Source organism: Pseudorca crassidens, chromosome 1 (assembly GCF_039906515.1).
Source record: "Pseudorca crassidens isolate mPseCra1 chromosome 1, mPseCra1.hap1, whole genome shotgun sequence".
Classification (NCBI taxonomy): domain Eukaryota; kingdom Metazoa; phylum Chordata; class Mammalia; order Artiodactyla; family Delphinidae; genus Pseudorca; species Pseudorca crassidens.
In genome coordinates, this window is record NC_090296.1 from 61504938 (window position 1) to 61522566 (window position 17629).

General features: G+C 35.3%; 1 protein-coding gene across 1 annotated transcript in view; it reads right to left on the reverse strand.

Moving 5' to 3' along the window:
• TTC6 (tetratricopeptide repeat domain 6) overlaps positions 1–17629 on the reverse strand; it is a 196750-nt gene that overhangs the window by 69400 nt on the left and 109721 nt on the right. The window contains exons 8-9 of the mRNA XM_067737263.1: positions 2298–2379; positions 111–220 (exon numbers count right to left, since the gene is read on the reverse strand). Coding sequence (XP_067593364.1) covers positions 111–220; positions 2298–2379 — 192 coding nt within the window. The remainder of the gene's footprint in view (positions 1–110; positions 221–2297; positions 2380–17629) is intronic.

Consider the following 17629-nt stretch of genomic DNA (forward strand, 5'->3'; position numbering starts at 1 on the left):
GAATCAGTGATCACACTATTTCAGGAAAGCCAACAAAAAGCATAGGTGGTGATTATTACTAGAAATGTAAACATTTCTTTTGAATAACAAAAACTGAAAAATTATCATACCTTTAATTGTGGAGATTGCATGCTGAAACATTTTTGGATATTTTCAAATGAGGCTGATTTTCTTAGGAAAAACATCTGTGAAATAATCAAATGACAAATATACACTGACTCTAGACACTATTTGGTAAACTAAAATATCATATGACAATCGGCTAATAATAACTGTTTAAGTAAATTAATGAAATGCAGAAACACTAATTAAAATACAGGTTCTTACTGATTTTGTAATCACTGACTTCACAGATGGGAGCAGAGCTTAAAATCCATCAATTAATTTTGAAAAGTGTATAATAATGGAAGCTATCTTATTTTTTTAATTCAACATATATAACAAACACGAAAGTTTCCAGAAAGTAGCACAGGTGTGTGTAAATGTGCCATAGATATGCTGGGCCATTAATCCTCTTAGCCCTGGGGCTGCACTAGTGGGACCTGGAGTGGCTACTGTTCCTCCTACTTTTCAGTGGCTACTGAACAGTCTCCTTTAAATCATGAGCAACCTCAACCTTTTACCCCATAAGGCCACACAAATATTATTACTTGCTATGAGAACTATTATACTAAAAGAGTTGCGAAGTACTAACATACCAAATAGAGTAGAAAGTACAAAAAAAATGACATATTTCATGTATGATGGTGGAAACAGACATAAAGAAGTAACTATAATCCAAAGCAGCTGTAACAATGACTGTAAAGATAGCATGAATCAGGTGTAAAGAGAGCACAGGAGAGGTGGAGGTCAATTCAGAATGGAAAGGAACCTGGATTGACCAGCTTGAAGAGGTAGCATTAGGGCTGGCCTGTAAAAGGTAGTGACATTTCCATAAACTGAGAAGGGGTTGAGAACATCCCAGGCCAACGGAATAGCCTAAACAAGCACAGAGAAGTGTCAAGGTGCTGGGATTTTAGTCCCCAAGGACTCTGGTGCAGGCAGAGTACAGGGTACCTGGAGGTTACATGGAAGCAGAAGCATAATGGGAGGTAAGATAGAAAATATAGTCAAGGCCAGGTTATGAGGCTTAGTTAAGCACTCTGACTTTGACAGGTGGAGTTATTCAGTTTGTTGAGATTGAGTGTTGTAATTACACCTGTGTTTTAAGAACATTGCAGGGGACAATAGGGAGGATGGATTAGAAATAGCCGTTAAAAACAGTAATATCTGACAGGTAGGTATAAGTAATGCTACTAGAGTAGTCTATGCATTCCAAACCAGAAAGTGTCATTTGTTGGTTCAATTATGTTTTTAAGTGATGGTCACTGTTCTAGGTGCTGTGGATAAAACAAGAATGATATGACCCCCATATCACTCAGACTAATGAAAAATAAAAAGATAAAACATATATGAGGGCAAACATTTAATAAGCAATAATGATATATGTTAAAAACAGCAAAAGTGATCTATATTAAATAGAAATATTACTCCAAAAATAAGTATTACCTGACTGTATGGGGAATACGGAAGGCGGCACAGACACATATTAAACCTAGTGTAACTGACCAGAATGGGGATTTGACTTGTCCTAGGTCAATAAGGCTCTCTACTATGTGACACTCATCATCCCAAGATATCACCAAGGGGAGTAAGGGCTGAAGGCCTTAAGGAAAGAAAAATAAAACCCTTTCTTGTTTGTCCCTCATAAAGTTCAAGATATTTATTAAACCACTAATATAAGTTTCATACCTTTCTTCTTCCCTCAATTGCTCTCTTTTCTCTCCAATTGTGTTTATTAATTAGTTTATTTAGATACACTGTAGGGATAATAATGTCATGGGCATGAGTCCAATCACCATTTAGAGAATTCAGTTTTACTCTGTTTCATAGCCATAAACAATTCCCTCCCTGCATTTGGTCAAAAGATTCATAAACATGTTCGTTTGATCATTTAAAACCTGGGCAAGCAGTGATAAATGAGTGCAAACCCAGACATTTTAGGAATTTTAGGAAAACTCACAGCAGATATCCTGCTATTGATTAGTAAATAACATCTTCTGAGTGTCATAAAGACCACAGATTTGAAAGAGGAAACATGTCCTCTGCAAAGACACTAGTGAATATTCTGAGGCATTTCCCAGAATGAGGAAGCATCAAGAAATTATTTCTGAAATCGCTAGAAATAATATCTGAACTGTAGTCACATAAAGCCACCAACCCATAATTTAGAATAAAAATTATACTTACCCTAAAACTTCTATGTTGATTTAAAGTAATGACACGTTCCTTGCTTTCAGATGTAAATTTCTCAAATAAAATTCTGCTTGCTTGCACACTCTGTGATTAAAAAAAAAGACAACAGTTTTAAGCTATATAGTGGAATACTTTTAAAAGCCTATGATTACTGTTGCTTCATAGTATAACATTACCCAAAGAGCAATATACAGGAAAGGTAGAATTCTAGAAAACACCAGAGATGCATCAAAGTCTGGCTGCAGACTAGGTATTTGCAGTTAGGCTTTGGCATTGGACTTTAGCCAAATAGATACTTCTACATTATTTCTGACATCCCTGGTCTTAGGAGCAATCAATGATCCTGTGACCTCATAGGTTGGCATTGAATCTCTTTAGTACATCAACATCAGTATTATGAACAAAACATATCATTTGGAGTTACTGTCAATATGCAACTATTCACTGACAAATACAAGTAAGCATTCTAAATATTAATTGGAATGAAAATTTCCTTAAGTGCTTTATACTTTTAACTCAGTCAATTAAATTATACAAATATTTATTGTTGTAAGGGTTAACTGCTACAATAATTATGATTATTATTAAATGTGGTACTTCTCTATCTTGTAATCAGAGATTTGGATATATAGAAACAACTACAAGACCTAAGTTTCATAGCCTGGTGGATACATGATGAATAAAATCCTTCTATCGCTTTGTTCGCTGAAATTTTTAGGTCTCCACTAACATTTCAAAAATTCTAAATATTTATTCAATAGAAAATCGACTTTTAAAAGTATCATGTAGGGACTTCCTTTGCAGTCCAGGTGTTAAGACTCGGCGCTCCCAATGCAGGGGGCCTGGGTTCAATCCCTGGTGGGAGAACTATGATCTCACATACCGCAACTAAGCCCGTGTGCTGCAACTAGAGAAGTCCGTGCACCACAGAGCCTGCGTGCCACAACAAAGACCCAGCGCAGCCAAAAAAATAAATGAATAAATAAATTTTTAAAAAGAGTATCATGCAGTTATCACTGAGAATGGAACAGATATGCAGAAGGCTATGGGTAATTTAGAAATCAACAGCATTGAATTTTTGCTCATCCTCTCTGTTGTATTTACAGAAAGTAGTTATAGCACAATATAAAAGAATTACTGGACATTGCAGAAAGATACCTGGTCACTTTCATCATTATTCTTCAAAGACAAACTATGTGACACACAAGAGATTTTGGAACTATTTTACCATATGCTTGCATAAAATATTCAAATATGATGGAATAGCAGCTATTACATACTTAAAACAATGCTTTTAACAGTAACAAGGACAAAAATTTTAACACTGCACTTTATAGATATCAGAACAGCAGAACCTACTAACAATCAATGATTGCTTTTTAAAAAGAGAATGTGGAAGGAGACTTTCAAGATGGCGAAGGAGTAAGACGGGGAGATTATCTTCCTCCCCACAAATACATAAGAAATACATCTACATGTGGAACAACTACTACAGAACACCTACTGAATGCTGGCAGAAGACCTCAGACTTCCCAAAATCTGGGTGGCTGACAGGATCTTGGTTCTCCAGCCATGTGTCAGGCCAGTGCCTCTGAGGTGGGAGAGCTGAGATCAGGACATTGCTCCACCAGAGACCTTCCGGCTCCATGTAATATCAAATGGCAAAATCTCGCCCAGAGATCTCCATCTCAATACTAAGACCCAGCTCCCCTCAACTGTCTCCAGCACTGTAGCACCAGCAAGCTAAAGTGCTGGACCCCCTAGGCCAAACAACTGGCAAGACAGGAACACAATCCCACTCATTAGCATAAAGGTTGCCTAAAATCATAATAAGGTCACAGAAACCCTAAAACGCAGCACCGGATGCATTCCTGCCTATCAGAAAGACAAGATCCAGCCTCATCCACCAGAACACAGGCACCAGTCCCCTCCACCAGGAAGCATACAAAACCCACTGACCAACATTAGCCACTGGAGGCAGACACCAAAAGCAACAGGAAGTACGAAACTGAAGCCTGCAAAAAGGAAACCCCAAACACAGTGGGTTAATCAAAATGAGAAGAGAGAGAAACACACACCAGATGGAGGAGCAAAATAAAAACCCATAAGACCAAACAAATGAAGAGGAAATAGGCAGTCTACCTGAAAAAGAATTCAGAGTAATGATAGTAAAGATATCCAAACTCTTCAAAACAAAACGCAGAAAATATAAGAAATGTTTAACAAGGACCCAGAAGAACTAAAGCACAAACAAACAATGATGAACAACACAACAAATGAAATTAAAAATTATCTAGAAGGACTCAATAGCAGAATAACTGAGGCAGAAGAATGGATAAGTGACCTAGAAGAAACAATACTGGAAATAACTACTGCAGAGCAGAATAAAGACAAAAGAATGAAAAGAATAGAGGACAATCTCAGAAACCTCTGGGACAACATTAAATGCAACAACATTCAAATCATAGGGGTCTCAGAAGAAGAAGAGAAAAAAAAAGGGACTGAGAAAATATTTGAAGAGATTATAGTTCAAAACTACCTTAATAAAGGAAAGGAAATAGTCAATCAAGTTCAGGAAGTCCAGAGAGTCCCATAGAGGATAAATCCAAGGAGAAACATGCCAAGACACATATTAATCAAACTATCAAAAATTAAATGCAAAGAAAAAATATTAAAATCAGCAAAGGAAAAACAACAAATAACATACAAGAGAATCCCCATAAGGTTAACAGCTGATCTTTCAGCAGAAACTCTGCAAGCCAGAAAGGAGTGACAGGACATATTTAAAGAGATGAAAGGGAAAAACCTACAACCAAGATTACTCTACCCAGCAAGGATCACATTCAGATTCCATGGAGAAATTAAAACCTCTACAGACAAGCAAAAGCTAAGAGAATTCAGCACCACCAAACCAGCTTTACAACAAATGCTAAAGGAACTTCTCTAGGCAGGAAGTGCAAGAGAAGGAAAAGACCTACAATAACAAACCCAAAACAATTAAGAAAATGGTAACAGGAACATACATAGTGATAACTACCTTAAATGTAAATGGATTAAATGCTCCAACCAAAGGACATAGGCTGGCTGAATGGATACAAAAACAAGACCTGTATATATGCTGTCTACAAGAGACCCATTTCAGACCTAGGGACACATACAGAGTGAAAATGAGGGGATGGAAAAAGATATTCCATGCAAACGGAAATCAAAAGAAAGCTGGAGTAGCAATTCTCATTTCAGACAAAATAGACTTTAAAATAAAGACTATTACAAGTGACAAAGAAGGACACTACATAATGATCAAGGGATCAATCGAAGAAGAAGATATAAAAATTGTAAATATTTATGCACCCAACATAGGAGCACCTCAATACATAAGGCAAATGCTAACAGCCGTAAAGGGGGAAATCGACAGTAACATAATCATAGTAGGGGACTTTAACACTCCACTTTCACCAATGCACAGATCATCCAAAATGAAAATATTTAAAGAAACACAAGCTTTAAATGATTCATTAAACAAGATGGACTTAATTGATATTTATAAGACATTCCATCCAAAAACAACAGAATACACTTTCTTCTCGAGTGCTCATGGAACATTCTCCAGGAGAGATCATATCTTGGGTCACAAATCAAGCCTTGGTAAATTTAACAAAATTAAAATCATGTCAAGTATCTTTTCCGACCACAACTCTATGAGACTAGATAACAATTACGGGAAAAAAATTTGTAAAAAATACAAACACATGGAGCTAAACAATACGCTACTAAATAACCAGGAGATCACTGAAGAAATCAAAGAGGAAATCAAAACATACCTAGAAACAAATGACAATGAAAACACGATGACCCAAAACCTATGGGATACAGCAAAAGCAGTTCTAAGAGGGAAGTTTATAGCAATACAATCCTACCTTAAGAAACAAGAAACATCTCAAATAAACAACATAACCTTACACCTAAAGCAATTAGAGAAAGAAGAACAAAAAAACCCCAAAGTTAGCAGAAGGAAAGAAGTCATAAAAATAAGATCAGAAATAAAGGAAAAAGAAATGAAGGAAAAAATAGCAAAGATCAATAAAACTAAAAGCTGGTTCTTTGAGAAGATAAACAAAATTGACAAAGAATTAGCCAGATTCATCAAGAAAAAAAGGGAGAAGACTCAAATCAATAGAATTAGAAATGAAAAAGGAGAAGTAACAACTGACACTGGAGAAATACAAAGGATCATGAGAGATTACTACACACAACTATATGCCAATAAAATGGACAATGTGGAAGAAATGGACAAATTCTTAGAAAAGCACAAGCTTCTGAGACTGACCAGGAAGAAATAGAAAATATAAACAGACCAATCACAAGCACTGAAATGGAAACTGTGATTAAAAATCTTCCAACAAACAAATGTTCAGGACCAGATGGCTTCACAGGTGAATTCTATCAAACATTTAGAGAAGAGCTAACACCTATCATTCTCAAACTCTTCCAAAACATAACAGAGGAAGGAACACTCCAAAACTCACTCTATGAGGCCACTATCACCCTGATAACAAAACCAGACAAAGAGGTCACAAAAAAAGAAAACTACAGACCAATATCAATGATGAATGTAGATGCAAAAATCCTCAACAAAATACTAGCACACAGAATCCAGCAGCACATTAAAAGGATCATACACCATGATCAAGTGGGGTTTATCCCAGGAATGCAAGGATTCTTCAATATACACAAATCAATCAATGTGATACACTATATTAACAAACTGAAGGATAAAAACCACATGATAATCTCAATAGATACAGAAAAAGCTTTCAACGAAATTTAACACCCATTTATGATAAAAATCCACCAGAAAGTAGGCATAGAGGGAACTTACCTCAACATAATAAAGGACATATATGACAAACCCACAGCCAACATCGTTCTCAATGATGAAAAACTGAAACCATTTCCTCTAACATCAGGAACAAGACAAGGGTGTCCACTCTCACCACTGTTATGCAACATAGTTTTGGAAGTTTTAGCCACAGCAATCAGAGAAGGAAAAGAAATAAAAGGAATCCAAATCGGAAAAGAAGCAGTAAAACTGTCACTGTTTGCAGATGACAAGTTACTCTTCATGGAGAATCCTAAAGATGCTACCAGAAAACTACTAGAGCTAATCAATGAATTTGGTAAAGTAGCAGGATACAAAATTAATGCACAGAAATCTCTTGCATTCCTATACACTAATGATGAAAAATCTGAAAGAGAAATTATGGAAACACTCCCATTTACCATTGCAACAAAAAGAATAAAATACCTAGGAATAAACCTACCTAAGGAGACAAAAGACCTGTATGCAGAAAACTATAAGACACTGATGAAAGAAATTAAAGATGATATAAATAGATGGAGAGATATACCATGTTGCTGGATTGGAAGAATCAGTATTGTGAAAATGACTATACTACCCAAAGCAATCTACAGATTCAATGCAATCCCTATCAGACTACCAATGGCATTTTTCACAGAACTAGTAAAAAAATTTCACAATTTGTATGGAAACACAAAAGACCCCAAATAGCCAAAGCAATCTTGAGAAAGAAAAAAGGAGCTGGAGGAATCAGGCTCCCTGACTTCAGACTATACTACAAATCTACAGTAATCAATACAGTATGGTACTGGCACAAAAACAGAAATATAGACCAATGGAACAGGATAGAAAGCCCAGAGAGAAACCCACATACATATGGTCACCTTATTTTTGATAACAGAAGCAAGAATATACAATGGAGAAAAAACAGCCTCCTCAATAAGTGGTGCTGGGAAAACTGGACAGCTACACGTAAAAGAATGGAATTAGAACACTCCCTAACACCATACACAAAAATAAACTCAAAATGGATTAAAGACTTAAATGTAAGGCCAGACACTATAAAACTCTTAGAGGAAAACATAGGCGGAACACTCTATAACATAAATCACAGCAAGATCCTTTTTGACCCACCTCCTAGAGAAATAGGAATAAAAACAAAATAAACAAATGGGACCTAATGAAACTTAAAAGTTTTTGCACAGCAAAGGAAAACACAAACAAGACGAAGAGACAACCCTCAGAATGGGAGAAAATATTTGCAAACGAAGCAACTGACAAAGGATTAATCTCCAAAATTTACAAGCAGCTCATGCAGCTCAATATCAAAAAACAAACAACCAAACCCAAAACTGGGCAGAAGACCTAAATAGACATTTCTCCAAAGAAGGTATACAGATTGCCAACAAACACAGGAAAGGATACTCAACATCACTAATCATGAGAGAAATGCAACTCAAAACTACAATGAAGTATCACTTCACACCAGTCAGAATGGCCATCATAAAAAAATCAACAAATAATAAATGCTGGTGAGGGTGTGGAGAAAAGGGAACCCTCTTGCGCTGTTGGTGGGAATGTAAATTGATACAGCCACTATGGAGAACAGTATGGAATTTCTTTATAAAACTAAAAATGGAACTACCATATGACCCAGGAATCCCACTACTGGGCATATACCCTGAGAAAACCATAATTCAAAAAGAGTTGGGGCTTTCCTGGTGGCGCAGTGGTTGAGAGTCCGCCTGCCGATGCAGGGGACACGGGTTCATGCCCCGGTCTGGGAAGATCCCACATGCCGCGGAGCAGCTGGGCCCGTGAGCCATGGCCCCTGAGCCTGCGCATCCAGAGCCTGTGCTCCGCAACGGGAGAGGCCACAACAGTGAGAGGCCCGCGTACAGCCAAAAAAAGAAAAAAGAAAAAGAGTCATCTGCCACAATGTTCATTGCAGCACTATTCACAATAGCAGGACATAGAAGCAACCAAAGGGTCCATCGACAGATGAACTGATAAAGAAGATGTGGCACATATATACAATGGAATATTACTCAGCCATATAAAGAAACGAAATTGAGTTATTTGTAGTGAGGTGGATGGACCTAGAGCCTGTCATACAGACTGAAGTTAAGTCAGAAAGAGAAAAACAAATATCGTATGCTAACGCATATATACGGAATCTGAAAAAAAAAATGGTTCTGAAGAACCTAGGGGCAGGACAGGAATAATGATGGAGATGTAGAGAATGGACTTGAGGACACACGGGAGGGGGAAGGGTAAGCTGGGACGAGGTGAGAGAGTGGCATGTACTTATATATATTACCAAATGTAAAATAGATAGCTAGTGGGAAGCAGCCACATAGCACAGGGAGATCAGCTTGGTACTCTGTGAGCACTTAGAGGGGTGGGATATGGAGGGTGGGAGGGAGATGTAAAGGGGAGGAGATATGGGGATATATGTATATGTATAGCTGATTCACTTTGTTATAAAGCAGAAAGTAACACACCATTTTAAAGCAATTATACTCCAATAAAGATGTTAAGAAAAAAAAAGAGAGAGAGAGAATGTGGTCCATATCCTTGAACCTGTCAGGATATGGCCCAGCGCAATTACAGCATTGCTTACCTGATACATGATGTAAAAATTCTCCTCCTCTACTACAGGGATATTGCTAAAATTAGTATGCATGTAATAAAAGCTGGGATGCAGATGGAAAGGGAAACAGTTTTGCTGCCTTAAAAGTCAGTTATGACTTCTGCTTCCAATTATGACATGCTAGGTACTTCTACTGAGAACAACTGCTGAGAACAGCTAAGAAAGTATGTATTATGTCCAAGATAATCTTCAAAGCATCAAAAAGCTAACAAGATGATGAAGAAATACTGAGTAAAAATATAGGAAAAAGCAAAAACCTGAAAATGTAAACCCAGTTTTCAAAGGTGATTTTGTTTGCAAGATATTTGCCAAAACCGTTGCAAAGCTGAGCTGCACATCTGCAACTTTTTAGGGCAAGAATGACAGAAATCCAAGCCCAGAATCTTCCTGAGGTTTGGAAACTGATTTTATATATATATAATATACAAGTATCCAAGGCTACAGGGATATTACAGGGCTATATCCTCAGATTAGGAGTGAATGGAAGTAAATCAACATTTGTGTATACTTTCAGCCTAGGTTCTGTCACAAGGTGTTCATAGAAACTCAAGCCTCAATCTTAAATTTAGGTTGAGTGGTACAGATCTCAGGTTCTGGAAAAAAATTTTTTTCTCTAGAGGAGGAACTGCCATTCCAGGTCTCAAATACTTACTAAAAATAATGTTTTAAATACAATGATAAATATTTAAAGACAGACAGGTACACAGAGAAACAAAACACCAGAACATAATAGGTTTGGAGGAAATATATAAATTCTAAAAAGAAAAATACAAAACCAAATTTAAAAATACAGAGAACAAGTTTAACAATATATTAGACATAACAGAAGAAAGAATTTATGAACCTGAACTAAAGACAGATTAGAAGAAATTGTCCAGGATCCAGTTTCAAGAGAAAAAAATGTAGCTAATACATGCGATTAAAGTCCCAGAAAATGAAAGAGAGAATGGACAGAGGCAAAATATGAAGAAATAGTGACTAAAAATTTGACATAGCTGATGAAAGATATCAAACCACAGATTCAAAAATCCCAATCTTTCCTAAATACAATAAATAAGAAGAAATGTACAACTAGACACATCATACTGAAACTGTATAGAAGAAAAGAGAATAACTAAAAAGTTAGGGAAGGATGCAGAGAATTGATTATCTTCAAAGGATTCATACTTAAGACTCAATTCTCAACAGCTATAGTGGACACCAGAAAATTGTGGAACATCATTAGTGTGCTAAAAGTAAATATTTGCAATAGTATTATCCCCAAGTAAAATATCCCACAAGCATGAATATAAAGACATTTGAAACAAAGAGAAAACAGGATTTTACCACTTCCCTTAAAGCAAGCTCTAAAAGATATACTTTAGCAGAGGGCAAAATGATTCCAGACAGGATGGTCTGAGATGCTCAAAAAATAGAAAGGTTCATTTTTATAGTATAATGTTATATAAGTAATTTAGTGTTGTAAGCAAAAGTGAATAGATGAAAATCTGTGTTAAAAAATAATTTTTGCCCACAAAAAAAAAAATAGAAAGGCAAAGACAGAGAGATAAATACATGGGTAAAACATAAGGAATATTGCATAAAATGATAAGAATAATGTCTCTGGAATTTTAAAAGATAAGGATCTAAAAATGTATCAAAGTTAGAGCATATTAAATCAAAAAGGAGTAAATGGAATAAAAGGTTTAAAGTCATTGTAGTTTCCTGGAAGAGGATAAAGGTATTGATTAATATTAGATATTGAGGGACTTCCCTGGTCTAGTGGTTAAGACTCCATGGTTCCACTGCAGGGAGCACAAGTTTAATCCCTGGTTGGGGAACTAAGATCCCATATGCTGCATGGTGCAGCCAAAAATTTAAAACAACAACAACAACAAAAAAACATTAGCTACTGATAAGTTAAACATATATATTCTATGGAAACCATCATAGGAATAAGAAACAATATATATAACTTCCAAAGTAGGCATGATAAAACACAATTTACCCAAATAGTTAAAAAATGGAAATAAGGGCAGAAGACCTTAACAGACATTTCTCCAAAGACATACAGATGGCCAGTAGGCACGTGAAAAGATGCTCGGCATCACTAATTATTAGAGAAATGCAAATCAAAACTACAGTAAGGTACCATCTCACACCACTCAGAATGGCCATCATTAAAAAGTCTACAAATAACAAATGTTGGAGAGGGTGTGAAGAAAAGGGAACCCTCCTACACTGTTGGTGGGAATGTAAGTTGGTGCAGCCACTATGGAAAACATTACGGTATGGAGGTTCCTCAGAAAACTAAAAATGGACTTACCATATGATCCAGCAATCCCACTCCTGGGCATATACCCAGACAAAACTATAATTCAAAAAGATACATGCACCCCTGTGTTCATAGCAGCACTATTCACAATAGCCAAACATGGACACAACCTAAATGTCCATCGACAGATGAATGGTTAAAGAAGATGTGGTACATATACACAATGGAATACTACTCAGCCATAAAAAAGAATGAAATAATGCCATTTGCAGCAACATGGATGCAACTAGAGACTATCATAATAAGTGAAGTAAGTCAGAAAGAGAAAGACAAATACCATATGATATCACTTATATGTGGATTCTAAAATATGGCACAAATGAACCTATCTACAAAACAGACTCACAGGGCTTCCCTGGTGGCGCAATGGTTGAGAGTCCGCCTGCCGATGCAGAGGACACGGGTTCATGCCTTGGTCCGGGAAGATCCCACATGCTGCGGGGTGGCTAGGCCCGTGAGCCATGGCCACTGAGCCTGCACGTCCGGAGCCTGTGCTCCACAATGGGAGAGGCCACAACAGTGAGAGGCCCGCGTACCGCAAAGAAAAAAAGAAAAAACAGACTCACAGACAGAGAACAGACTCGTGGTTGCCAAGGGGGAGGGTGGTAGGGGAGCGAAGGACTGGGAGTGTGGGATGAGCAAATTTAAACTACATATATAGGATGGATAAACAACAAGGTCCTACTGTAGAGCACAGGGAAATATATTCAATATCCTGTGATAAACCATAATGGAAAAGAATTGTTTAAATGTCTGTATGTGTGTAACTGAGTCACTTTGCTGCACAGCAGAGATTGGCACAACATTGTAAATCAACTCTACTTCAATAAAAAATAAATAAATAAAAATTTTAAAAATTAAATCAGAATATATTATATGCAGACCACTGACATTTTTTTAAAGGAATAATAAAAAAGATAAATTTAAGATAGGAAATAAAAGGAGAACATAAAACAAACAAAAGGCAGCATCTATGAAAACAAAAATCAAATGGCAGGATAAAACAAAAAATATCAGTAATCATAATATATATAAACAGGTAAAATTTGCTTTTAAAAGAAATGAGACACACAGATCTTTGTATCTAAATATCATTTCCCATTCAAAGAAACCAGGAGTCTCTGAACAAAGGTCTGATTACAGTTCTGGTGAATGGAAAGTGTTCTGGGCCCTCTTTTTGTACCAGAAAGTCCTGTTGGATCCTTTTCCTTCTGGTCATTGGGTGTGAACAACCACCAGTACCAATTTACTTCTGGACTACCTTTCTAATACATTAATCCATCATCACCAGTTCTAACCAACGCTTCTTATAATTGCTACAATTCCTACTTCTGTTCAGACAATTCTGCCTACTCTCAATTCCCTATATTCACACTTTTCTATATACAAAGACAGAAGAATACATGCTCATACTTTATAAACACACAGTTTAGACAACATTGTACTCATATTGCAGACCCCCCCTATTGTGTCAGTTCATTTAGAATCAGATGCTATCAGTGGAGGATAAAGAGAGAGGGAGCAACATGCAGGGGGAGCCTTCAGACCATGATGTAGATCTGACAACTGTGGAAGTGGAAAAGAGAGAAAGGACTGGGTAGGAAGAGCTTCAGATTATGGACCAGTTCTGAGAAAGAGTCAGCCAGGCAGATGGAAAGTCTCTGAGCCAAAGCACCTGATAAAACAGTCCCACATTGAACTGGAAAGGGTCAGCTTTAGAAAGCCCCTGTGCTTAGTCACTGTCTGGGAGCAGTCCAGAGGAAGAATGGCCCTGGAGTGAATGCCACGGTAGATCTACAGGACAGCAGCTGGAGGCCGGCCAAGTATGCTCTTCCATCAGATTCTCTTGAAGGAAATGTGAGCATCACATCTTTTTTTGTGAATGCCACACCTACTTACACAATTAATATTCACCCATCTTTTACATTAAAGAATCTTTTATATAATTTGTTATTAATCTTCTCTTTTTAGTTCATGGCATCGTTTCCCAAAAAAATATAATTATTATTTTCTTAAGTAAATGAAAAGTTTAGATTACACTTAAAAAAAGGAAGTGCAAATATACACAATAATCTTCCAATTTAAATTACACATACACTTTGGCCAGGAATTTCAAATAGAAAAAATACACATACGTATGCAAAGATACGTGCAAGTATGTTTTAAGAGAAAAAAAATCAAGATGCAGAACGATATAGATTACCTTATTCCACATATGTAAAAACATTAATCCGCACGAACCTGCATGACATAAATAAAAATGAAAATGTCCGAATAGATACATACAATGTATTTGACAATAGCTGATCTCAGGGAGAAGAGGACTGGGGAGGACAGCATTCAAGATGGGGAGTGCTCTTTATGCCATACACATCTTTGTATTTGAATTTTTTCTGCTACTTGTGCAAGTTCTTAAGTAATTTTAATAGGTCTTACCACTCTGAAAACAGCACAGACAACAATATTGCTAAAGAAAATAATGGTTTAACAAAAGACAAACTAGAAAGAAAATTTTGAAAAGAAACCACAAAATAGAATAATGTTAGTAACACCAAATTAACCACATGCCACTTATATGGCTCATATAAAACAAAACAAACAACAAAGAGATGATTAAAATGAAAATATTCCTGAACACAAACAGATAACAACACAGGGCTGGCCATATTAGAGTAGAATTGCAGCATTAAATAGGCCAAAGTAGGTCATTCAAAACTGATAAGAGACAGAATTCATAAGAAAGTAAAACACTGCCAAATTCATAATAAAGATAAACAGCTTCTACTCACATAAAGTAAAAGCTATTAGTAACATATGGAGAAATGGACAAAACACAGGTGCATTGAAAATCTCAAAAAGTATTTTTTAGATCAAGTGAAAGAACTATGCCACAGAAGAATGCAATAACAGAACAATATAACAGCCCTACCTATTATTAACTGAGCACTTACCATTCAACAGGCAACACACTATACAGTCTCTTATTAAATCCCCAGAACACCCAAATTACATACAAAACTCTGAGACTTCAAGAAGTTAAGACACTTATGAAAACAAAGTTAAGATACTTAAGAAAAACTTATGGTTACCAAAGAGGAAAGCGGAGAGAGATAAATTGGAAATTTGGAATTAACAGACACATACTACTATATATAAAATATTATAGATAAACAACAAGGACCTACTGTATAGCATAGGGAACTATATTCAATATCTTGTAATAACCTATAATGGAAAAGAATCTGGAAAAGCAAACACATATACATACATATATGTGTGTGTGTGTGTGTGTGTGTGTGTGTGTGTGTGTGTGTATAACTGAATCACTTTGCTGTACACCTGAAACATGGTAAATCAACTATACTTCAATAAAAAAATAAAAATTTTTAAAAAGAAGTTAAGATACTAATACAAGGGTATCCAGAAAACAAGTGGGATTCAAATCCAAGATTGTCTGATTACAAAGCCTGCACACCACTTAGTGCGGCTACAATATAAGTCACTGCATATAATAGCACTGAACTAGTATTGTAGATACTATTGGGATATCTAGTAAACCACAAAGCAAATATCAATAAATTCCAAGAAACTGTTACTCTAAAGAACATATTTTCTTATGTTAATAAGGATAAACAATAAAAATTAAACAAAATAATTTCAACAAGTTAAAAAAACACTTTCCCCCATAAGTTGTGTATCAATAAGATAAAGAAAACTGCAATAGAAATTATTTAGAAAATAAATGAACACACCATAAATAAAAATGTATGAAATAAGGTCAAAATACTTATATTTGTTAAAAATATGAAAGGTAAAGAAATTAAATTTTCAACAAGAAATTAGGAAAATGCCCAAATAGAGATGTCAACCTTCTGTGGAAGCAGGAAACAAATAAACAAAACATTTTGAAAAAAAGAAACAACAAAAACTCAGAGGGGCAAAAACTGAATTTATAACTAATCCAAAAGTTTTTTGGTCAAATATGGTAGGTTGGACTCATTTGTTTTTCTGGATGACTGGTCATGATATCTAATAGCTACGGAATCATACACCATAAACCTTGCTAAAAAAATTAAAGACATGGTTTTACACTAGTGTGGGTATAGTAATTTGACAAGTAGAGAATAAAGCACTTGTAATTGAAAATAAATGAGAAAAGACAAAAAAATATACTAATTTCTAGAAAATTCATTCTAGGGAAGAAAAAAATTGCCCAAATATCATTAGAAATGGGAAAGAAAACAATGCAACTTTAGAAATGGAGATTAAAACTAAAGAGAGAATATATACAAACTCTGCATATAAGCTTATAAATTTCAACTGAATACATGGCTTTCTGTAAGAATATGTTACCAATTGACTTCAGAAAAAATATTAAACATGAATAACCCAAGAATTAGAAAATAAAAAGTTTTAACTATCAAAAAATTACCTTCCCAAACAGTTCAAATGTTTCAAGACAGTGAATTCTTCCACATTTTCAAGGTTATTCCTAAGCTATTTTAATTCCAGAATATTAAAAAAGAAGAAATGCTACCCAATTAACTTTATAAAGCAAGAATGACTTTGATAACAGAGTCCAACAAAAAAAATACACTAAATACATATTTCACTCATGAGTATATATTTTAAAAATACAATAAAATATTGCCTAACAGAATTCAATACAATATTTAAAAATAATACATCATAATCAAGGAATATAAAGATGTTTCAATATCAACAATGATGTTGATGACCATTTCAAACAAGAGCACATATGGACAGAATTTCTTTGATTTAATCTTATCTCTGAATTTATTATGCTAATACCCTGGTATGCTTTCCCCATGATTAACTTTTTTGTCTTATTCTTTCCTGATATATGTGTTATCAGTAAGCTATCTAGGATCCTATGCAAATAACCTAATTCTAAATACCATTAAAAATGCATGCACCATGATGTCCATCACAGAATTATTTTAAGAGGAAAATATAAGTAGGAAGAAGAAAGGGGCAGGGGGAAGGAGAATAAAAGAAGAGGAGGAGGAAGAAAAAGAATTTTTAACAATGAAAGAAAATGGACGAGAAAGTGGGCAGTGATTGTCTTGAGGGAGAAAAATAACAGATGATTTTGGTTTTCTTCTCTTCATTTTTCTAATTTTTAAAATAAGCTGTATAACATAAAATGAGAACAAGCAAACACTTTAAGGGAAGAAGAAAATAGATTAATAATTGTATTGGGTAGTTTTAAACTTTCTTAAACATTAACTAAAAATGCACTTTTAAAAGCAAATGAAAATATCATAAAGATCTTCTAAACAACCCAAGAAGCTTTATATCTTGTCAGTCAAAAAAATGATTCATTCAGAAAGAAAAGAGAATACTCTTTTTGACTGGGTAAATTAACATGGATAAGTACAACATTTTTTTTTAGAAATATACATATAAGTGTATGTGCATAAGTGTACATATAGTTAGGGGTTATGTGTGTATATATGTATACACATATAACACATACATATAAAAA